The following is a 24,932-nucleotide window of genomic DNA, read 5'->3' as shown; positions in this document are numbered from 1 at the left end:
CAGGTGCAGATGCTGAAGTCTTCCATTTAACGTTCTAGATAGTAACTGAGATCTTTTTTTTTTCCCATTTTGGAGACATCCACACTGGCTGTCATTCACTTGAAATCCCATATTACAATACCAGTTGGTTTTCATGTCATCTACTTACTTTTTGTTTTTGCCCCCTATACATCTAAATCAAGCAGATTGTTAATATTCTTAAAATAGAAGTCTCCTGTTTTAGTCAAGAGGGATGCATGTCAATTAAGCAGAATTCATTTTACTATTTTTTTTTTCTTTTAATAAAAGAAACTTAACCGTGCAACCTATTGGTTTTGACTGAGGTGTTTTTTAAACTGAAGCCCAAAATTCCTCTATATTCTGCACCCGATTTCTTCACCCACTAAATCACTTTGTGTTTCACATGTGCGATTCTTTGCAAAAGTACATCAATTTTATATCCACATCCTTTCTGCATGTGTGCCTTTTCATTACAGTAAGTGCTTAATTCAGACTGTTACAATTCAGTCTATAGCCATACTAGTGGCACACCCTGAAAACGTGGTCCTGTCATGTGATTAAAACTGCGTACTACTGTATGGAAACATCACATTGTGCAGCAGGGATTGGGTGTAGTTTAGACGTTCCCTGCCACTTTTTACAATTAATTTAATCTAATAAAAGTTGAGAGAATTGCATGCAACTTAAGGCACCATAATATACTGAGAAGAATGTAAGGCTGTTTACAAAAGTAGCATATTCTGGCTTTATGGATTAGTTTATATTTGGAACAGCAGCAAAAATGTACCGAATCAGAAATGGCATTGCAAATTGAATTATATGTAAAGAAGGCAATGGGGATGCAAGGTATTTAAAAACACTTTATTAGACTGTTATTGTACAGTGAGGGGTATCAGATACACAGAATAGTTCAATTTATTATATTTATATGACTGAATAGGGAAACCGCATAATTGCATAATTCACCATCTTAATTAAACTGAAAAGCATGATGACCTGACTATGATAGCTGCATCCCTGGTAACCTGAGGCACAGCATCCTTTACGCCAGGATTTTGGTTGCAGGCGTTTTTGCAACAAACAAGTGTTATGGTGTGTCTTTAACTGTTCTTATTCTCTTTTCAGCAACAGGAAGGACTCCTCAGCCACTCTAGATATCAACAAATACCTTTCACTGGTAAAGGTTCTTTCGAAGGATGGCCAGCTTCAGGGTGAGTCTTGTGGCTGATTTTTGAAATAATAATTTTAGTGATGTCTAAATAATGTTTTCTGGGGCTGTGCCCTCGTGTGTCTACATAAGTGGAGGGAGTGTTGGTCTTAGGGGTGATATCTGCTGCGCTTTCCTACTTTCCTACTTGACGATTATTCATTGTGTGCCTTGATTCTCATTATGTATTCCTGTTGCAGTCAGCTTTATTATTAAGGATATTTTAAGACAATGTGCTTCTCTGCCGGGAGCACACTAGGGCAGCAATTTAACTTTGTTTACTGATCACATTGTTTAAAACGGACAATAAGTGCAGAACCATTAGGCCCCAGTGCCACAAGCCATGATCTTCAAACAGCAATGTCCTGACCGCATGCCAGCAAGTCGTCCAGCCGTGCAAATGCACCTGACAGGCTCTGCGCACTCTTACAACTAATGGCTGGCCCAGCCAAGAGCAGCCCCCATTAGGATGACGCTGGTCACTGCCGTCCTGTTCATGCAGCATAGGCCCTGCACTGTAAGGCTGCCACCCGTAATGACTGCTGGTGGCAGTAAGGCAAACAGCTTCTGAAGGTGGTCTTGTCAAGCATTGCCTGCGGGAAATTGGGAGGGTAATGGTGGTAAGTGGGTGTTGGTGTGATGTAGGGTGCCCTGACACAATTTGCACAATTTATAATTTTGCAAAAGTAGTTTGTGTGGCATAACTTAGCACTCCAGCTCTCAGAAAGACATAAATATCTTTATTTTATGTGGTCCAGCCCAGTAGCTAAAATGTCCAACTGACAAATCACAAGCCACCGATTCAGATTCTTGCTACAGACTCTCTGTTTTACCCTGAGTAAGTCACTTGAGTTACCATCTCTCTTAATTATGAAAACACTTGCTCTGTGTATTCAATTTGTAGATCACCTGGGATAAAAGCTTCACTCTAATTTATAAATGTGTATGTTAGAGGCCAGATAATATTATGACCAATGTACAATCTCTTTAGTCTTTCATTCATGGATGACAGGAACAGTATCAAAAACCCAGTTGTTGGAGAACTCGTATGGTATGTTAAGGCTTAAATAGCTGCCTGAAGGGCCAGGGATGAGTCAGAAACAAGAAGTTTGAATTCTTGGTCATTATTGATGGAGCATTAGTATTAAGGACACAAGATATCTCTGATTAAATCCTAACAGAACGCAGTGTGTGCCACAGTCATCCGGTCGGGGTACCTGAAAACAAGGTGACCAGTCAGCTGTAAAGAAGGGAAATGTTAGAAAGCAGACCTCTAGATGGCAGAGCTTTTAATAACCTGAAGGCTATATGTGGCCATATCGGCCTATTGTTTCTGGCGTAACGCTGGTTATTCTCCTCTTGTTCCTGTTTGTTTTCCTCCCTCCTGTTTGATTTTCCCCCCTGAAAGTCCTCAAACAAAAGATGATGTTGATAGTAATTAGTGAAATGAAGCTTGTAATGCAGCCAAAACAAGGACAAGTGTGCTCTCTCAAAACAAAGACCCAAGATCTCCTCTCTGATTAGTCTTGCAACCCCGGCTCCACTCAACTCAAGAGCACCCCCTGCTGCTGGACTAAGGATGGCACCACTAGTTTTTATTTTTTTATTATTTCTTTTTTTAAGTGGCTGGAGGGAAAATCTGTGAACAATTGACTATATTGAAGCTGGTATAATTAGTATCGACAGTGCAAACAGACGCTATCGGTGTCAGGCCATTACTCTGCCTGTAAATACAGTGTAAACACATCTCAATTATCTGGCCTTGTGACAAACCATCTGCTGCAGCCCAGCAGATGTGAGCGCCAAGTGATAATAGCCTCCACTTACTAGAGTCCTGTGGCTCGGGGGCAGCCTGGCACCGGTGAGCTGGGGCAGCACCACCGCCTTCTCCTTGCTGTAATTTGGAGCTGCTGTTGCAGGGAACTGATGAAACAGTGCTATTGTAGGGCTCACTAATTGTAGTCTCGTTCAGAAATGCAAGTAGTAATTAACTTGAAATTGGCATTATATGGCAGCATTTGCATTCCCGCAGGCTTTAAAAGGCTCTTTTAATAGTGCTTTGTTTCCCCCTTGCTAAACTATCTTGAAAGGCCATTCAGCACCTTCTACCAAGAACAGCAGAATGGAGGGAGCTGTACATGTTGGGACTCTTCTTGTAGAACTGCTCTTGTAAGAGTTAGTAGAACTTCAGTCTCCTTTCAGATCTCTCCTAGTCTGTGTACTGGGAACATCTGCAATACAGATTTTGTCACTTTTCATTGTGTGATACAGGGGTTGAGGAGCTGCTCAGCCTTTCACATATGGCTATGCGTTAATCGTGCCCAAAATTAATATCAAGTTGTGAGTGTACACAATTCTGCAATCAAAAACACCATGATTTTTTACTTTTATTTTAACACAAAGTTAGTTGCAAGGATAAATGCTTTGCTCCAGTCATCCATACTCTGCAAGAAAGCCAACCAGTCATGAGTCTACCTTGATTATGCAGCTAAAGAACAGAAATGAGACATGTCAGTGACAGATCAGTGATGTTACAGGGAAATCTTCTTTCATCTGCTCCCGTTGGGGTCGCCACAGCAGATCATCTTCTTCCATATCGTCCTGTCCTCTACATCTTGTTCTGTTACCCCCATCACCTGCATGTCCTCTCTCACCACATCCATAAACCTTCTCTTAGGCTTTTCTCTTTTTCTCTTTCCTGACAGCTCTATCCTTAACATCCTTCTCCCAATATACCCAGCATCTCTCCTCTGCACATGTCCAAACCAACGCAATCTCACCTTTCTGACTTTGTCTCCCAACCGTCCAACTTGAGCTGACCCTCTAATGTCCTCATTTCTAATCCTGTCCATCCTCGTCATACCCAGTGCGAATCTTAGCATCTTTAACTCTGCCACCTCCAGCTCTGTCTCCTGCTTTCTGGTCAGTGCCACCATCTCCAACCCATATAACATAGCTGGTCTCACTACCATCCTGTAGCTTTGGAGAAAATGCACAGAAACCCGTGATTTGGTACTTGGAATTAAAATGTATTATTGTGGCTTTAACATTGGATATTTGCCAAATACCAGGCTTTGCCAGCAGCCGTCCCCATTGTTTTATCAAACCAAGATAATATGGCAATATAATTTCAAATATTTAAATTGGTACCATAGGTCATTACTTTTAAAGAGTCAGTAAGAGTTCACTTGAGAAAGAATAAAGATTTCTGACCTCAATCCTGTCTTCATCAGGTGTCAGATTTGGATGCTTTTATGAGTGCAAAAGCATTCGAGTAAAGCTCTTGAGGCACATGGAAGTAAATGACAAACCCCATTTCCTTCCATTTTGCAAAAAGAAATGGTGCCGTTGTATGAAGCTGATCATCTTGGGCTTCCTCCAGTTGTCTGGTTGGCACAACACATAACTTTTAGGATAGATTTATACTAATTCATTTTCTTGGGTAGCTGCACTAATAGTGGTGTTACCACTGCACTGCTGCTTTAATTTATCTGCTGCCATATAGTCTGTCTGTCACCGTAAGTGAAATGTATTGGAGTAAAAAAGCAAACACGCCTGGCATGTTGCCATGTCATATTATCATCTCACGTAAACTCAGTCCTGCACAAAGAAAAAAGGCAAAGTTATCAAAAATGGTGCACAAGTAACCCAAGAGGGCAGTCAACCATTGCTCACACAGTAGCTTCCAGATTTGTATGCCAAGTACAAGAGAAACAATGACGTTACGCCCAAACAGTCTGAATACTATACAACTACTAAGGACTATGAGAGAGAAGGTTTTTTTCCCCCCAGTTTGAAATTGTATTATTATTACCACCAATACTTTTTACTACAGCAGACTGTGGCCGTGTCTGGCTTTGACCCCCTTCCATCCAGCATTGGATTTAAGCAGGTTTGAGAAGTTAAATGGTTATTGTTGTTTTCTTTTCATTTTCTGCTTTGACAAAAGAAACTGTACACTTTCTTGTCTTTAAATTGGTATTTCAATAAGGGAACTAGTGTTTAAATTTTATCAGAAGTAAATTGTTTTAGTTTTTCAATTATATTCAACACCAGCTATTGTAGAATAATTGCATCATGGGTGGTGTAGTATAGTGTTTGCCTTCATTTGATTCTTTAGTTAAACGTGGGGTTACTGCAGTCTAGTTTACTACTTCTTTTGAAGTTGGCCACATATGATTAAGGACTTTCCTGATGGAGCTGACGCAACAACTGCTAGCATCTCCATTCTGGAGATATTTATCTAAAGTGTCAGTCTTGTATTATTTGGTTAATTAGGCTTTATATTGCATTGTAATAAATTACAAATGACCTGTAAACGCCAGGGGTCACTGTTGCCCTTTAAACCTAACAGACAGACGCACCGGACCCAGGGTAAAAGCACTAAGAAGTATTTTAATGTTTCTTCTTCTTAAGCAGTGCCACCCCAGCCACAATAAACAGGCAATTAAATGAACACAATACTCTCAGTTCTCAATAATGATAATAATAATTCCTCCACACTAGGGAATTCATTCCTGGGCTCCCGGGGATGACACAGTGCACGGGCATCTCACATGTGAACGGTTTTAGAAAGACCGACACTTATTTTTAATAAAACTACTGCAATATGTTGACACAAACGAAAGACTAACCTTATCTACAAGCAGTTCATGCTGTCATAGAAGTACATGTATCTTTAGTTGTGGTAATAAGAGCGTTGAAAGCACAACGTCCTCACAGGTGGCGCAGTGGTAGTGCTGCTGCTTTGCAGTAAGGAGACTGTGGAAGATTGTGGGTTCGCTTCCCGGTTCCTACCTGTGTGGACAGCGCTTTGAGTACTGAGAAAAGTGCTATATAAATGTAATTTATCATTATTATTATTAACGTGTCCAGCGTGTGGTCGTTCAGGCAAGAACGCACCTTCATGCAGAAGTACGCCAGCCGCTGAGAAAACACGCTCTGCCTCCACTGAAGTAGGCGGCACAGTCATCAGATACTGATACACTTGTTCTAAACAATGCCTGCGCTTGCAGTTGCTCTGAAATACCGCTATTTCAGCTTTTACTGATGTATCCAGTTTCTTGTCATCATTCTGTGATGGCAAGTTTCTTGGCACAGATAATGCGGATGCAACAGACTAACGCATTGCAATTTCAAGTTGCTGTTCAAAGCTGTTGTCTGATGAAGTGCAAGCTGCAGCAATCACGCCACCTTAATTATTTTCAACTGTAACTCTGTTATTTCTTGATTGATTTTTACACTCTATATATGTGAGTTTGGCCGTTCCCGTTTTCCCAGGAATTACAGCAGTTTCATTCCCGGGAATGAAAAATGTCCGGGAACCCGGGAATGGATTCCCTACTCCACACCTCCCAGCAAGCTCTGTCCTACACCTCCCGACTCCGGCTCCCTTGCTGGGTCTTCAGCAATCCGTTATAAAGTCCTTGACCCCGAAGTGCTTCTGTCCTTCCGACTACGTGACTAGCTAGTACTTTCAGGTCTAATGAAGAGCTGGTTTTTCTTCGGCCCAGGCTATAGGCAAAGGATGAGTCCTCAGGTCCTTTGACAGCACCCACAGCATCCAACAGGGCTGAGAAACTAAACTCCAAGTCCCAGGATGCCCTGTGAGAATCCAGGACACAGCTACACTCCAGCTGAGCTGCCATCTAGTGCGTTGGAGGAGGCAGCTTCCTTGAAAATCTGCCTTCCCCTATCCTTTCATCGCAGGGGCGCCATGCAAGAAAATTCAACCGTAATATATATATTACATTGAACTGAAACATGTAAAAGCGCATCTAAATACAGTTTAATTGACATTAAATTGTAAAAGGATAAGGGCAGAGTTAGCATCAGGTACAAAAAAGTGCTTATGCTAAGTTTACACTGGAATAAAATGAGTGAAAAGGTTTTTATTCCTTGTTTGAATTTTATATACGACACCGCTTCATCAATCGACTTGTGGACTAAATAACAAAAACCCAAAACTGTTCAAGTGATCTTAGAATTCTCATAAGTACAAGTCCACTGGGGCTTTAAGGTGGAAAAGGTCTGTTTTTTTTTTTTATTGGGACCCAGGAGTATGCAATACTGCGGTGGGTTGGCACCCTGCCCAGGATTGGTTCCCTGCCTTGTGCCCTGTGTTGGCTGGGATTGGCTTCAGCAGACCCCCATGACCCTGTGTTCGGATTCAGCGGGTTGGAAAATGGATGGATGGATGGAGTATGCAATAAGGCACTGTTAAGTTTATATTCACCTGCTTCTCGTTTACCTTTACAGATGCTGTTGATATTTTAAAAGAAATAAAGGAAAAGAATGTCGAACTGAGAGACAGCTCCAGCACTTCCTTTTTCCACATCCTCAATGCCTCTGCCATGCGGGGTGAAGAAGAGGCCATTAAAAGACTACAGGATGAAATCTTCACGTTGGACCTGGCTAAGCCATCTGCTAACCTGTGCTCGCCATTGGTGACTGTGTATCTGGAGAGGTGGGTTTTATTGTGGAGTTTGTAAATTAAAGCCGTTGTCCAGAGTGTGATGATGTCCTGCCTGATCCTGGAGCATTTTAACCCTCCTGGTTTGTTGAACACCTGTTGACCACATGCGCATATATGCTATTATACTCTTACCAGTAACGGCGCACTGCACGATAACGTACAGTGAATACACTTGACTTTCATCCTCTTTCTCTGTATGTTTACCATTCGTTTGCTCAGAGGTTGATGCGCTTGCTGCTTCCTGAGCGGCTCTTCTTTTCTCCACCCTAGCGGCCCGCTTCTTCTCTTCTTTCGTCGCCATCTTTTTGCGTTAAAACTGGTTAAGTCAGTGTTTTTGTTGCAGTTACTTAGTACGATTTCCTTAATTTTTCACTTAAGTGCCAGTCTGCCTTAACAATGATTTAAGATATGAAGAGGTAGGGGAAGTGACGGCGAAGGTGGTAGGGAATGAGAACGTCGCCTGTACACATGCGCCGCACGGCTGCCCTGCTGCCAAGAGTTGATTCTACAATACAATTAAAATAAAAAGAGGAGTAACCATGGAGGTCTATCATCACCCCGAAAGCGAACAGTAGACGTCACGTAGTATATGTGTACCAATTTTTAGGTCAAACGGTTTGCGAGCTACAGGTGATTTAAAATCCTGGACAGACAAACGAACAGCCACGGTAGCGTATTATATAAGAAGATTAGAACTGAGTGATGAAAGAAAACAAAAAACATGTCTTATTTTTTGAAGACTGAGTTAGTGTAACAAAAAAAAAGATCTATTTTAACAGTTTTTTACATATCTTTAAAAGTTTTTTTTTTTTTTTACTGTATTTTAATAATATTGTTGCTCTTTAAAACACCATATGCAAATTAAATGAAATCCAGCCCACTCTGCCCTGGACTATGACCTCCTGCTGGCGCTCTTACTGAGAACAGCTTTTAAGTAGGTCTCTGTATTTGCATGTTAATTATGTACACAGCACTAATTACTGGCTTGCAAACAGCACGTGGCGAGTCATGAGAGGCGATTCCAACTCTGGGCCCTGACTGTCCGGCTCAATAACGGCAAAGATTGGAATAAAATACATATTGATTTATTAAGTGCTTGGCTGGGTGTACCGTCTCAGTGGGACTTTTATTTAGAATGAGGACAACGGCAAACAGTTGTAATGAAGAAACCAAAATCCACCCCCCCGCCGATGGCATTCACTGAGGAGCTTTTTCAAGTCTGGCATAGTGTTGTATCAAAGATAGCTTTTCCTCCGAGTGTTGCCAGGCTGAATCATTTATATTTGTTCAGCCCTTTTGTCATTTGTTCAGCTCTTTTGTCAGTCTGCTTGGCAAAACCACGCTTTTGTCAGCTTCCTTTGGGAGGAGTGCAATGTAGGACTTGGTATGTCAGAGTTAATCTGATAATTAGATGCGTTTACCCTTCCCCATGATTCTACATATTCTTTCTTTGATTCTGCTCATGTCCTCACACAGCCCCACTCCTTAAGTCCAGGCGGCCACAAGCCCAGAACTTGGTTGTTGCTAGTACTGGACATGACCTTTGACTTTCTGCCATTTCTAGTTCAACCGTGTTTGCAACTTTGGGCTGGGATATTTTTTTTTTTCCCCCCCTCTTTGTCAAGACTCATTGGCTCGTAATTAAGCGGCATTCATGGCTGCTGATCTTTGAAGGCTGATTGTTAAGTGACAGGCACAGCGAGGCCCGCTCTTCCTCTTCTCCCTCTGTTTCTTTCTCCTTCTGTCTGTCAGACAATCCTGCAGAGGCTGATAATGTTAATGTGGCATTTTGTGGCGAACAAAAGCAGACCGAGAGAATGAGCGATCTTGTCTAATCATGCAGTTGCTTAACAGAGCTCTTCCAGTTTGCAACTTAATTGGCTGGAAAGTACTTGACATGCGAAGTTGGTGACGTAGAGAAGCATATTTCAGCAAATTTTCATCCGAGCGACAGCTAAATTGTAATGGGCGAAATTATAAAACCTTCTACACACTTAACTCTCTTTTATTTGTATTACTTTTTTTTTTGCGCCCCCCCCAAACGAATGTACTGGTTTTTCACTAGTAGGAGATGTCAGACAGGTGGGCATGTGGCTACTTTATAATTTTGGGCACCCTTACTATTCCCACTTTACCTTCCTCTTAAATTACACCCTCCTCTATCCACCCCCCACACACACACCCCCACATCCCTGAATGATTGCAGTCTTCCAAGAGCTTTTCAATGAGCATGCCACAAGGTGAATTGGCACTCAACTGTAGCTGTCATCTGATGTAGCGGCACTTGATTTCAATTAAAAGCAGCTGTAACAGCGTTTGCTTGGTTTGAAGTTCTCTGTGCCTCCCACCCAGACAGCAAGAACTGCTATATGATTGGCTTGTCACAATCCTGATGGACACTTCCAGGGCTGGAGTTGTCTCCTGTATTATATGTAGTAATGCCTGCTTAGAGTCCAGGTGAGGATTTTTAATTGTGAATGTTTCATGGGCCAGGATGGTTCTGTAGTACAATATTGTATCAGTGTTCTGTTACTGATACTGTATTTCTCTGGGCACCTGCCGGCATTGTTGACATTGCAGATCAGTGGGCTTTGACAGTGACATTGACATTGCAGCCCACTGAATTGCTGAGAACATGGCAGAATGGTCAAAGAGAAGGACGGCACAGCAAACTGTACAAGCTGTAATTTAGTTGTCATCTTGAGTGACAAAGCCGCTATAGATCTACAAGGGGCGTCAGGACTATCTGTAAACAAGCAAGTCATCCATCACTGTCACTGCATTTTCAGTGTACTGCTCCAGATTTATCAGTTTGTTTCACTGTTTTCTTTTTTTGTAATCCCAGCATCCGTAAGCCAAGTACACTGACCTTTTGTGTGATGGATCCAAAAAAAGCAAATCTTTCTAAGTTCAGTCCCAGGAATTTCCCGTAAATCCCACCAACCCTGTTTGGTTTTCGAGGTAAATATTGGGTGAACAGGACAAGTGAGCTAAAAAGAAAAATGATCAGTTATATCCACTTTGAAATCATTTTGTTCAGAAAATATGGCATTGTCATGCTTCCACAATTAAATGCATCACTTCCGGAATTGGTTAGTCTTGGTCTGTGTTAGCAAAACCATCCTTTTCATGTGCACAGTATGGATAACATGATCATTTGTTTTTAATTGTTTACCTGGGCAAATTTGATCCCGACTTTTCATGGGTTTCTCGCTGCCGTATGGTCACCTTGTCTAAATTCCCTTGCTGAAAACCCAGGTAAATAGACAGACTTTTATATCTGCAGTGGCGTAGCTGGGGGCGGTCCGCTCCAGGCAGCACATTTTTAGGGGCGGCATTATTGGCCAAAAGGCTCGGTAGAGTTTGTGTGTAAGCAGCAGGGTTCGGAAAAAATATCACTCATGAATGGAAAAAGTTAACTTCTCTAATTTTTATCCACAAATACTTTCAGACTCTCCTTCTGTGACGGCATCAGACACAGCAGTTGAAATTTATGAGGCGATAACAAAAATAAACATAAACATTACACCCATAATAATTTCTAAGAAGATAAACAACTAATTTACAATTTATAATTTCGTTTTGTTATAAATCCGAATGTGTTCTTGCTCTGCGCAGAAAGCATCCCCACCTATCACTTGTACACTGCACTGGTTCTGTTTTCGCAGCGTAATTATATTAAACTAATAATCAGGACACGGCTTATCAGTGCGTCTATACTGTATTCCTGTCTAGTTGATGTTTATAAATAATTACATGTGAAAAATTATTGCTGTTTCTCAAATTTTGCATAGATTTATTCATATATAATCTTCATTTTTCTCTATATGTCATTTTAATTTTCTATTTAGATAGGTTGGAGGGCGGAAAATTGAAGCACCGCCCCACCCCGAGCGGCACGAACTCGAGCTACGCCACTGTATATCTGTTGATCATTTTGCTAACTCTAACCATCTTTTCCTTTATGTTACCTTTTGGGGGGCTACATTTACTCGTTACCCTGTGATCCCAGTGACCACAGACCTTTCATCTTGAGCTGATGTCACATTATACGACTTCTAGTTGTAGCTATGTCACACTTCCCGACTACAGTTGCTGATCTTGTCACCGAACCACATCGATTTACACCACTGAAAATCGCTGGGTATGTCAAATTTAGGACTGTGTGCCAACTTCCAGCAGAGTTGTGCTCATCCCTTTTTGTGAGCGCCTATGACGTGCTGCCAGACGGTGCCTTTTCTGTATGCAGGATTAACAGCTATGAGTTCAGCCCTGATCTCTGCCCTCTTTTCTTTTTTCCATTCTGCTGTGGTACATAAAACACATAATACATCCGACCAACAAGCTCTCTTCAGTTCGTGATGTACAAAACACCTATGTTCCTTATTTCTCATTGCTGAATTATATGAATTGCAGTTCCAGATGAGCATTTATTGGTTGTTAACTCTCACGCACGCAGAGCTCACCCCTACGACTAAAGACGAAGTTAAACCTATTTGATTTTTTGTCGGAGTGATTCACTGGACATGTCACATTATGTGATTCGATCTGTGAGAGTGTGCCACAGACTCTCTTCAACTCACTTATATTATGTAAATAAAAGTTGCTGGAAAAGACACCAGATATGACGTGGCCTTTAGGTGTACTGTACAAGAGAGAAAAGCTTAAAGTGATGATACCTGTTATAGCCCTTCTAAGCCCCCATTTACTTTCTGCTTCTTCTAGAGGGGACCTTCCTGGTGCCTTAGATGCTACCATGGATTGTCAAAAGAAGTACAGTCAGCTTCCTCGATTACATGACATCTTGTGCAAACTGGTAGAGAATGGAGAGACTGAGCTTTTGCAAAAAGGTAAGTGGAAACTGTTTAGCTGTAGGAACTTTTTTGGTTACCCGCACAAAGCTGAACATTAAGTTTGAAGTACTTCACAATTGTCAGCGTATTTAAGTCCTAATATTGGTAAATCATGAAGCAAAATGATAAAATGGAGTGAGTGCTGCAAGACTTTGCCCTAAGTGATCAAGTAAACCTAATGTGATAAAGACAATTTGTGTCTCTACAGCAATGGACTTCATCAGCCAAGAGCGAGGCGAGATGACAATGCTCTATGATATCTTCTTTGCTTTCCTGCAAACGAAAAAATACAAGGAAGCACGCAGAATCATTGAGGTGGGGTCTTGTACTTGTATCAAATGCGGTTCTTTTATTCTTATTTAAATTGTACTAATAATTAGATTCATTACTAGTTATGAAGGTGTAAGAAGATAACCATTTTCTCATGAATTTTGAAATGTTACTTGATGCTCCTAGAGCTAAGAAAGTGCGTAAGCAATTTTGATGGGTAGTAGAAGACAACAATTTCGGTGCTTTACCTTGTTACAGACAAACTTGTCAGTCGTTTCAGTTTTTGTGTGAATTTTTATTTTCATGTTTTGAATAGTTTTTGTAAACGTATGTGTAGCAAGAGTGTAATATCGGCATAGGTTTTATTCTTGACACCTTTTGGCTCAGCAGTGAAGCTGGGGTCTATGTATTACAAATATGGATATAGTAAGCTTTTTGCTCTGTAGTGTTACATTTAGTCAGTGAGACATATGTGAGATAAAGTGAAAATAAAGTGTATTTAGCAGTTACTACTTTCATGGCCCAGCCTTCTGTTCGAACAACAAATTTTTCTGATATGCACCAGCCATTTAATCCACTGACGCTTATATCTTGTGTAAGAGCACTTGAGCCTTTAAATGTTTTCCTTTTCATTGTGCTTATTATTTTTTAAAATTCAATTGCTGCATAGTTTTAGTTTGATTGGCCCCTGGAATTTTGTTAGTTTTGTTCATAGTCAGGATGCTGCCTGTGTTTGCAGAGCCCTTTAAATATATTGATGTCTCATTGACCACGTGTTTATTTCTTGAATTGCCTCAGTTTACTAGATAGATAGATAGATAGATACATACATACATACATACATACATACATACATACATACATACATACATACATACATACTTTATTAATCCCAGGGGGAAATTCACATACTCCAGCAGCAAAAAATATTAAATTAAAGAGTAATAAAAAATGCAGGTAAAAAACAGACAATAACTTGAATAATGTTCAACGTTTACCCCCTCTGGTGGAATTGAAGAGTCGCATAGTTTGGGGGAGGAATGATCTTCTCAGTCTGTCAGTGGAGCAGGACAGTGACAGCAGTCTGTCGCTGAAACAGCTCCTCTGTCTGGAGATGACACTGTTTAATGGATGTAGTGGATTCTCCATAATTGATAGGAGCCTGCTGAGTGCTCGTTGCTCTGCTACGGATGTCTAGTGATAGTCATTCTCTTTTGCACTATGTGTCTTTCAGCACTGAGCCATTATGATGAGCTCTTCCTTGAAATGCTAATGTGTACGATAGGATGATTTAAGGGTTTGAAGCCGTGGTGCCCTTCTCTATCTCCTCCTTTACATTGGTCATACTGGCCTTTATCTGTTTACAAAAGTGAGGAAGGCTTGGGCTGGACTGGACTCAGGTGTTTCTGAGCATCTCTGTGCTCTGCTGCCATCAGCCTTCTCAAGAGTCTGTAACTCTCAACTTGAGTGCTTTGCAGGGATTTAATCTGCAAGGACTGGCCCGGAGATTACTACTGTGCTCTCCGCAGATTGCTTTTTTGTGCAAATCCTCATTATAAAATCATCAAATGACACGGCTTGCTTGTGAGGATCAGAAGATGTTTGCATGTTCAGCCAGGAGGGAGTCTTTACTTGACAGCGCGACTTATCACTTTTAATAAATGCCGGGGATCGAAGTGCTTCGTTTACAAGATAAGCTTCTCTGACCTCCTGAGGACAGGGTATGCGTATTAACAAAGTAGGCACTTCTCTGCTTGGCTGCCTCCTAACCACCACAAGCCCCCCATCCTAATTCTATGCTGAAACAGTCTTAATAGACAGAGCTGCATCAAGCATTTGTGCTTCTGATACTTTTTGTAAGCTTTGTTATGGGCTCACGTGTACAGGTTGAGCATCTTTTCAGGGGACAGAGGCCCTCAGAGACTCATTTTTGAAACTGCTTATCAACTGTGGTAATGAACTACTGGGGTATATATGTGTTGTTCACAACTCCCACCTGCTTTTTAATTTTTGTTTTTGGTTGTGGGTCAATGCCTCTGAAAAAACGCAGTTTGATTTTATTTTATGTATTCATTTATTTATTTCCCCCTTCCCCATTCAAGAATATTGGATGCTCATTCCGTTTCATCTGTAACCTCTATAGAGTGGCACCCTAAAATAAGATTAACACTAACTTGGCAAGAGCTTGCCTGCCTCAACTGACCTAGATGTTCTTTTAAGGATTTGAAAGCAGAGAGAAACCTGGGTAGACTGATCAGAGGGTAAGAATATCCGCTTTATGGATACTATCCCCTTAGTGACACGTCCCCAGTGATTGACAAAACTGGCTGCTAAACTGTGTCACATCTATGGCAAGATTACATATAAGAGATACGAGAACAAGTTTTAATTTGTCATGTTGGTTTGCTGGGGCAGGATTTAATGACAGCTGGATCTCTTTATAGCATTAGTGAGGCCTGTTTGCTGCTGCAGTTTAATCAGGTGGATTGCTGTTGTGCCCCTTCCACCCACAGTGCTGCTCTTCGGAACAACAGCCGAGTCTCACCGGGTCCTGGATGTGACCCCAGAAAAAGCAGCGAAAACTGATCTCAGGGAGACTGTTCAGATTTAGTTGTGGTTTCTAAGGCTAGTAAGATTAACTAATTACCCAATGGTTGTCTGTTTTATACTTACATTTAGTTTTATGTCCAACATCTTTTTTTACTTTCTCTACATGCACTATAGAATGATGTGTGTGTGTGTGTCACTGAATAACAGGCAAGTAATTCTCTGTGATTTGCTGATAATCTAAGGAAGAATGTTTTTACAACTAGATCAATATCACGAACCTGAGACCCACCAAAATTCATCCACAATCAAAATGTTCATTTGTTTGTTTTAAAAAACATATTGGAGGAAACTGCAATACTGTTTTGAATTGAATAGTCAGAAAAGGCAATCTTAGTGCTGGCCTACAAGTGTGGCAGAATAGCACAATTGGTAGCATGTCTGACTGCAAATTGGCAGCATTGTGGTTCAAGCGTCTGATTTTTTTAAAATTTAATTTAGCAGGCAATTTAAGATGGCCAGTCCATTTCATAAGTATATAGTTACTGTTCAGTCTATTTCTCTCATAATGGTGTTATTCATAACTTAAGAAAAATAAAATGGTTTACAGAATGCAAGCCTTAATTACCACTAGTGTAGTACGTAAAGATAATGGAATCGGCCTTGTTTAATGCAATGTTGAAGAAAGATATGGAAAAAGTAGGCAAGTCAAAAGATGAACGACACTTGTCCTGTTCTGTATATAAGGTTAGTCACTTCTGTGGAAAGAGCAACATCCTCTCCAGTCTTGGGATTGTTAGCGAACACCTGCTTCCAGTTTGTGGTTCTCATAAGTAGTCGGAGGGAGGTGCGGAAGCTGAAGAGATAGATGTCAGAGGTCCTCCGGATGTCATCCTCTGTTCTTTAGATGGAAAAGGAGAAGGTTTTAATGACTGTCATGCCTTACCCCACACTCACAGTGACTTTGAGCACTTTTGAGCCCTGAAGTCATTTGCTACTCACGTTGGAGTCTGTAAGTATTTATACAGGGCAAGCCAAAAAGAACGTTTATTCCACAAAAACACTACAAGATAAAATACATTTCATTACGACACAAGAAAGGGTGTACAAAATAGATTTTTTTCACTGTGTTTTAAAAATGACTTCAAGGTGGTGGCCATCTCTTCGAGACGATTTCTGAACGCTTGCATGACCCGTTCAGATATTTCAAGAGGAATAGCGGCGATTACATGGCGAATAGCTTCCTTGAGGGCTTCAAGGTTATGAGGTCGGTGTGTGTAGACCTTCGACTTGAGATAGCCCCACAAGAAGAAATCACACAGAGTGAGATGAGGCGAACGTGAAGACCACCCGACATCACCGCGCAGGGAGATCAGCTTCCCCAGAAACATCTCCTGCAAAACTTGTTACTCCATCCTGTTGAAACCAGGCATCCACCACATCCATTCCTTCCAGTTCTCTACCATTTCAATATAGCGTTCTGAAGTGACGATGACCATTGCTCCCACCCTCCTCAAAAAAAAAGTAAGTCTTACAATGCCAAATTCTGCAACGCCGCACCAAACTGTCATACGCTCACTGTGCAGGGGTCTCTGAAGTTCACGAGGGTTGGTTTCAGCCCAGTTGTGAAAGTTTTGCTTATTTGTGCAACCATTCAAATGGAAATGAGCCTTGTCTCTGCACATGATGATGGCATCTCGATGAACGGTTTGCAGAATGTTCACACACTGTTCTCTGTGGCTCTCCCAGTATCTCTCAGTGAGTTCCTGCACTACCATCAATTTGTATGGATGGAAATTAAAGTCCTCATGCAAAATCCTCCTCAAAGACGTGTTGGGAATGCCTGAGGCAGAAGCAGGTTTGTGCGCTGAACGTCTAGGAGACGGCAAAATTGATGCCCTTACAGCTTGGATTCATACAGTCTGAGGATGGCCTGGAGATTTTCTGTTCAATGTTGTACCCGTCTGTCTAAATTTAGCCATCCATTTGAAGAATTGTTTTCCGATTTGGGACATGGAATGCTGAAGTGCGTTTGGAAGGTGCGCTGCGTAGCGATGATGGATTCGTTGTTTTTGAAGCACATTTCAAGAGCGAAAACACGGTGTGCACCAGACCAAGGCATGTGGCAGACTGAAAACAACAAGGGATCGCCTATCAAAGGACACCCATCCCACCCCACTTGGCTGCCTCTACCTCGTGCAATGACCTTGAGAAATGTGGTACTTCATTTTGGCTCACCCTGTATATACACTTAGCTTTCAAAAGTTTAGAATAATTCAGAAACGTTCATTTGTTTGATTGATAATTATACTGAGGTATAATTAAATTGATCTAAAATACAGTTAAGACATGACTTGTATTGCAAATGGCTATTAGTTGTTGAAATGACTAATTTATCATTTATTATTCATGTGTGACTGCAAAGTCCTTTCTTCGGCAGCCATTACTCTAGTGTCTGACTGGTAGACTCTCTTAGCTCATCCATAGTTAATTACGTTTAAATGCTAATTAGTTATTAGAAGAACATTGGCAGTTGTGCTGGCACAGCCTGAAATCTGTAATTCTGTTCAGTAAAGCGAGTAAATTCATGGGTTTTAAGGTACTGGCGTTCCTAAAATAAAATTATGGGTTCTAAAGTGGCCAACAAAAACTTTTCTCAGGAGACGTGTTGGTCTTTTGTTTTTTTGCAGAATGAAGGTTCTTCCATGTTGCCTGCTTGCCAAAGAAACTGAAGATTTCATTCAAGGTTTCTATAATTATCTTCAAGAGAATTGCACAACTGAATCTAACCAGGACAGGAAAAGGTAGAAAGCCCAGAAGCACAACTGCAAGAGAGCATACGTACATCAGAGTTGTGTAGTTTGAGAAACAAACTTCTTACATGTCTGCAGTTGGCTGCTTCCTTAAATAGCACACACCAAATGTTAGTGTGTTCAGCCGTAACGAAAATAAGAGGGCAGAAGAACACTGAAAATGAACAGGGGATTTCTGATTGATCTCAAAATTGTTGCTCATTTTATCTTTTTCTTTTTATTTGCCAATTTCAGGCATATTTTTCTTTGAAATTTACCCTTTGAAGCCAGTGTCCCTGACTCGAGTTTTTATCATTGGAGATGACACTGATATTTGGCCAGCTGCGGACATGTGAAGTGTTTGTTTCTCAAACTACAAACTCTGATGTCCTTCACCTCTTTGTGCATCTGGGCCTTCCTCTTCTTTTTCTATCCTGGTCAGATCCAGTATGCACTCTTCTATTACACACCTTTGTCTGAATTTCTTGGCAATCTGTTACATGAAACAACCTTCATTTCTCAAAAGAACAATAGACTGACATGTTTGTTACAGTTTTTTTTTTTTTTTTTTTTTTTACTATTTTTGAAGCCCAGACTTGAACTTCAGGAATGGCAGTACCTTATATATACACACTCTACTGCTCCCCTCTCAGGGAATCGAACCTCGGACGTCAGCGTCAGACACGAAGCCTCCACAAGCGTTACCTGGTAGGTAACCACCCACACAATTCAGGTCGTCGAGACTCAGACTACGAATGCAATGAATATATATATATATATATGTATGTATATATATATATATATATATATATATATATATATATATATATATATATATATATATATATATATATATATGTATATATATATATATATATGTATATATATATATATATATGTATATATATATATATATATGTATATATATATATATATATATATATATATATGTATATATAACAGAGTTATTAAGATGGGTGCAATGGTAAGTCTGCCTGATTCAATCATGTCGTGCTTTTAAGGAACCTCTCTTCACCAGATACAGGTGCTGGTCATAAAATTAGAATATCATGACAAAGTTGATTTATTTCAGTAATTCCATTCAAAAGTGAAACTTGTATATTAGACTCATTCATTACACACAGACTGACGTATTTCAAATGTTTATTTCTTTTAATGTTGATGATTATAACTGACAACTAATGAAAGTCCCAAATTCAGTATCTCGGAAAATTAGAATATTGTGAAAAGGTTCAATATTGAAGACACCTGGTGCCACACTCTAATCAGCTAATTAACTCAAAACACATTAAATGGTCTCTCAGTCGAGTTCTGTAGGCTACACAATCATAGGGAAGACTGCTGACTTGACAGTTGTCCAAAAGACGACCATTGACACCTTGCACAAGGAGGGCAAGACACAAAAGGTCATCGCTAAAGAGGCTGGCTGTTCACAGAGCTCTGTGTCCAAGCACATTAATAGAGAGGCGAAGGGAAGGACAAGATGTGGTAGAAAAAAGTGTACAAGCAATAGGGATAACCGCACCCTGGAGAGGATTGTGAAACAAAACCCATTCAAAAATGTGGGGGAGATTCACAAAGAGTGGACTGCAGCTGGAGTCAGTGCTTCAAGAACCACCAGGCACAGACGTATGCAAGACATGGTTTCAGCTGTCGCATTCCTTGTGTCAAGTCACTCTTGAACAAGAGACAGCGTCAGAAGCGTCTCGCCTTTGGACTGCTGCTGAGTGGTCCAAAGTTATGTTCTCTGATGAAAGTAAATTTTGCATTTCCTTTGGAAATCAAGGTCCCAGAGTCTGGAGAAAGAGAGGAGAGGCACAGAATCCACGTTGTGTGAGGTCCAGTGTAAAGTTTCCACAGTCAGTGATGGTTTGGGGTGCCATGTCATCTGCTGGTGTTGGTCCATTGTGTTTTCTGAGGTCCAAGGTCAACGCAGCAGTCTTCCAGGAAGTTTTAGAGCACTTCATGCTTCCTGCTGCTGATGAACTTTATGGAGATGCAGATTTCATTTTCCAACAGGACCTGGCACCTGCACACAGTGCCAAAGCTACCAGTACCTGGTTTAAGGACCATGGTATCCCTGTTCTTGATTGGCCAGCAAACTCGCCTGACCTTAACCCCACAGAAAATCTATGGGGTATTGTGAAGAGGAAGATGCAATATGCCAGACCCAACAATTCAGAAGAGCTGAAGGCCACTATCAGAGCAACATGGGCTCTCATAACACCTGAGCAGTGCCACAGACTGATCGACTCCATGCCACGCCGCATTGCTGCAGTAATCCAGGCCAAAGGAGCCCCAACTAAATATTGAGTGCTGTACATGCTCATACTTTTCATGTTCATACCTTTCAGTTGGCCAACATTTCTAAAAATCCTTTTTTTGCATTGGTCTTAATTGATATTCTAATTTTCCGAGATACTGAATTTGGGACTTTCATTAGTTGTCAGTTATAATCATCAACATTAAAAGAAATAAACATTTGAAATACATCAGTCTGTGTGTAATGAATGAATCTAATATACAAGTTTCACTTTTTGAATGGAATTACTGAAATAAATCAACTTTGTCATGATATTCTAATTTTATGACCAGCACCTGTATGCTAACCCTTGCGTCCTTCTTTCTTTGTGCGTCTTTTCACTCTTGAGAACACTGCAGACCTCTTGTGGAGGCCGAACAACGTTACACCTGGGCACGGATGGACGGCTGACATTTTGTATAGGTAGATCGGAGTGTGTATAGCAGGGTTTCTTAACCCTTTAACTGCCACACACTTGGGGGTTACTGCATCCCTGGACGCCAAATACTTTTTTGCTGCACTTTAAGTAAATGTCACAATTCACTAAGAAAATGTGAAATTTTAATGGAACACATCTTTTTTTTCATGCAAAGAGCATCTTAATTACTGCAACACTGATCATTTTACACACTGCCAATGAACTATAAAAACTACTACTGGAACAGTATGTAGAAGGTGCAACTGATGCCATTGATGAAATTCAGTAAATGACCAAGCCAACTGCTCTTGAACTGGCTGCATGCAAGCACACAGAGGTAAACGCTGATGCCAGCAGGCCAGTCTAGTGCAACGGCTCAATCCCAGTGACAGTGATACTGCTTCGCTAAGGGGGTGGCAGTGGTCATGCTGACTGCTCAACGAATGTACAGCATGGACTGATCAGCTCCGACGTGCTGGCAAATTGCACTGGGAAACGACACTAGCCGGTTCCGGTGGTTTAAGGGTTAAACTATGGATCGTGGAGCTGTTGGGTTGCGAGTTGCTGTTGCATTTAATGGTAAAGTGTCAGTGATGGTTGTAAAATGGGTTGTACATGATTCTTTAAAGGGGTACCCCATCAACCCCCAACACTCTGACCCCAAGTTTTTGAACACAAATCCCATCCCTGCACATGATTTGACCTCTTTTTGAATGCCACCGATATGTGTGTTAAAATGTCACGGTCTATACACACTACCTCAAAAGAAAAAAGTGAAAATCTTACTAAAAGTTGGCATTACTTATTAGGACTTTATGTAGATTTTTTTTTTGGAAAAATGTATGCTATTCAGATTATAATTTCACATTTTTGCTCACAAATAGAACAACAACATCCATTCTTTTTCAGCAAGATATCATTCTTTTGATTCATTCCAAGTAAAATATTGTCCTGCAGTGTTTTTACTGCCAAATTCAGTTTGATGTAGGATAAAGTCCTGGCCACATTGGATTGTTAGTTTTGGCCCTTTGTTATATAAAGTTACCTGATAACGGAACATGAGCTGTCGGCACTTCTGTGTGGAGGTTTGCTGGAAATTTGGAGCACCTCATACATGAAGTGTCATGGAATTTATGCTGCTGGGAAATTCGATTTGAGACTTGATCTTCTTCTCTCAATCCCTGTGCATTCACTACTGCTTAGCCCACCCTGAAGTAAAGTGGGTTACGTAGCATCCTCTTCTGTTTGAAATGATTGACATTACGATTCTCATTAGATATGTGCCAGGCTCTAACATGATTTCAGATGTGGATTCGTTTTATTATCAGGCTTTATGTTTTGCACCTTAGCAATAATTTAAAAAATGTAGGAAGACATTTACTTTAAATACTGTTCTGTATGTCCTTTAGTCATAAGATGTTATTCTTATGTTTGACGTATTTACCGTTAATCTTGATGTTATGCTGTATATAACAGAATTGTGTGTAGAACATAAAAATACATTGGTTGTCTCACTTCGTGGTGCTTTGGAAGTCGACTAGGTTGTGGTGGTCTCATTTCCTATGTCGCCCTGGTTTTGTTAAAACTCTTTTTTGTCTCTTTCACATTTCTCTCCGTAGACTCCCGGCCTTAGGGCTCGTTCGGGAAGATTGCAATGGTTTGCAGAGAAATGCATCACAACCAATCAGGTGAGGAAATGGCTGCCTCCTGAAGACCTTCGTATGTGTTGTAGTGGTCAGTCTAAGTGCTGCTTAGCAGCCTGCTGACCCTCTTGAATTCGGTTTTGCTGTTTTACAGGTTGATACCCTGGAACAGCTGGTGGAGATGACACAGAAGCTGTTTGAGAGCGACCGTGATGAAATGTATTACTACCTGTTGCGTTCATACCGTAAGTCAGGTTCTTCATTGCTAATCATCTCCTCTCAGAACTGTTGACTTTTGGTTCTCCCAGTGAGAGGCCTGGTTTGTACTGGGTGTGGTGTATGACCATCCATGTGTAAAAGTCTTGGTCTGCTGTTACATCCAAATCATTCATGGGAGAACCTCTGCTGGGAATAATGACCACGTGGTCTTTATGAAAAAGCTAAAGGTCACTGGCATATGAATTTTTAAGAAGATGGGAGCCTGGTCATTTTGGGAGATGCACAGTCGTGTCAGTCAGTTAGGCTCAGCGGGGCAGTGACTAGCAGGTTATCATGTCAGATACTTAGTTGTCAGTGAGTTGCATTATTGAGGGTGTTTAAGGTAGTTGGTGTGGAGAAAACCAGAGCTGTGGCTGATATTGTGATTCAGTATGGTGGTCACCTGGGAGGTTGTGAGAGACAGTTTTGATCGCATTACTTTTGCTTGTTTATGGCACTGAAGTTGAGTTTGCTGTTCTGGTGTTTCTGAGATATATGTTTAATATTTAATGCCCAGTGGAGAATGGTGACTGGAAGAAAGCTGAAGTTGCATGGACAAAGATGCAGGAAGAGAACATTATTCCCCGTGACCGGACCCTGAGGCTGCTGGCAGAAATCTTGGAAAGTGGGGGCCAAGAGGTGCCTTTCACTGTACCTGAGGTATGGCGATTCTTAGTCTCAGTGGGGAGAATTGGGTGAAGGGGTGGGAGAATAGTCTTCAACCTGCTCCTTATCATCCTTTGAACCATTAACATTTGTGTAATTAGACAATGGAGTAATCACAAGCTTAAATGTCCCAACAGCGCACGGGGCTCACACTGCATTTTAAACATTAGTGCAGCGTTTCTCAACTTTTAAGTATCTGTGACCCGAGTTTTCATAACAGTTTTAATCGCGCCCCCCTAACGTTTTTTTGAAAGGAGCCCACTAATACCAATTTGTTCTTTTTTTAATTAATGATATATCATAGATGCATATTTTATTATACTTACTTGACTTTTATCGACATTTCTCGAACTCTAGATTTATTTTTCTAGTATCAGAATGCAGTTTAAGTTCATTTGTTTTGGTTTCGATAGATGTATTTTTCATATTTTCGATTCTTGTTTTCTTTTTTTTCACATCTTCGCGGCCCCCTTTTTGTTACTTCGTGCCCCGCCCCACAGATTGAGAACCACTGCATTAGTGTGTCCATTACGCATCTGAGCCAGTTCTAAAGTGAGACCGTCTTAGAAAGAAAACCTCCAGTCTTCTGATGGTAAAATTCTTTTTCATCTTTCTGCAACATGTTGGTGTGATCATTTCTCCGACTTGACCCGATGGACTTTTTCCGATTTTACTCGCTTTGACTGGGTGTTCACATCGACAACCTGAAACCGCTCTCCATCCAGATTGTTATAGGCAGCTAATCTTACTGTACCTTTTTATTGATGTAATGACATCAGATTCTTTTTATAGACCTGGTATGATGAGGCCAACGTATCTGAAGATGTTGTATCTACCACAAAAGAACACAAACTGCGCTCCTCCCATACAGCTGTTCCAGCAGAATCTCACCTGGATTTCCAGCGCCGTGTGATCTCTCTGTGTAAGAGGAAAAAGACAGCAGGTGAGAATTTACCATTACAGTGATCCCTCACTATATCACGCTTCATCTTTCGTTGCTTTACTCTATCGCGATTTTTTTCTCATACACGCTTACGTCACTATGCATGCACTTTCTGAGAACTTTTATCTAAGCCCCACGATGGCTCCTAAACGTGCTGCTTTTTCTAAGCCTTCTGACAATGAAACTAAGTGTCGGAGGAAGATGCTTACCATCCAGGAGAAGGTGAAACTCTTGGATATGAACAAAGATGGCAATACCCTATAAAAGCCTCCTCGCGCATATGAAAAGACAGCGCCAGCAACTGCCTACCAAGATGTTCTTCAGCCGCGCACCCAGACACCCACTGCCTACTCCTAGTACTCCTTCAATGGAAGAAGACAACGACGCACCTGCTGAAGATACTGCACCACCTTGTCACGCTTGGGTCACAGATTTGCACAGAGACACAGGAGGTTGTAGAAAAAAAAGAACTTTATTCAAAGCACTGCAAACAAACATTTGTCTCTTTTCAAAAGTTTAAACGTGCTCCATGACAAG

The 24,932-nt window shown here is 41.0% G+C and overlaps 1 protein-coding gene across 1 annotated transcript in view; it reads left to right on the top strand.

Annotated features, from left to right (window-relative positions):
* The window catches only part of lrpprc (leucine-rich pentatricopeptide repeat containing), a 110,638-nt gene that overhangs the window by 59,266 nt on the left and 26,440 nt on the right, over nt 1-24,932 (top strand). Inside the window, exons 22-29 of the mRNA XM_028820834.2 lie at nt 1,126-1,211; nt 7,466-7,673; nt 12,408-12,532; nt 12,744-12,850; nt 22,505-22,573; nt 22,683-22,773; nt 23,304-23,446; nt 24,245-24,395. Coding sequence (XP_028676667.2) covers nt 1,126-1,211; nt 7,466-7,673; nt 12,408-12,532; nt 12,744-12,850; nt 22,505-22,573; nt 22,683-22,773; nt 23,304-23,446; nt 24,245-24,395 — 980 coding nt within the window. The remainder of the gene's footprint in view (nt 1-1,125; nt 1,212-7,465; nt 7,674-12,407; nt 12,533-12,743; nt 12,851-22,504; nt 22,574-22,682; nt 22,774-23,303; nt 23,447-24,244; nt 24,396-24,932) is intronic.

This window comes from Erpetoichthys calabaricus, chromosome 15, assembly GCF_900747795.2.
Source record: "Erpetoichthys calabaricus chromosome 15, fErpCal1.3, whole genome shotgun sequence".
Taxonomy (NCBI): Eukaryota; Metazoa; Chordata; class Cladistia; order Polypteriformes; family Polypteridae; genus Erpetoichthys; species Erpetoichthys calabaricus.
Note: the sequence above shows the minus strand (reverse complement) of the source record. Positions and strands in the feature narration are given on the sequence as shown.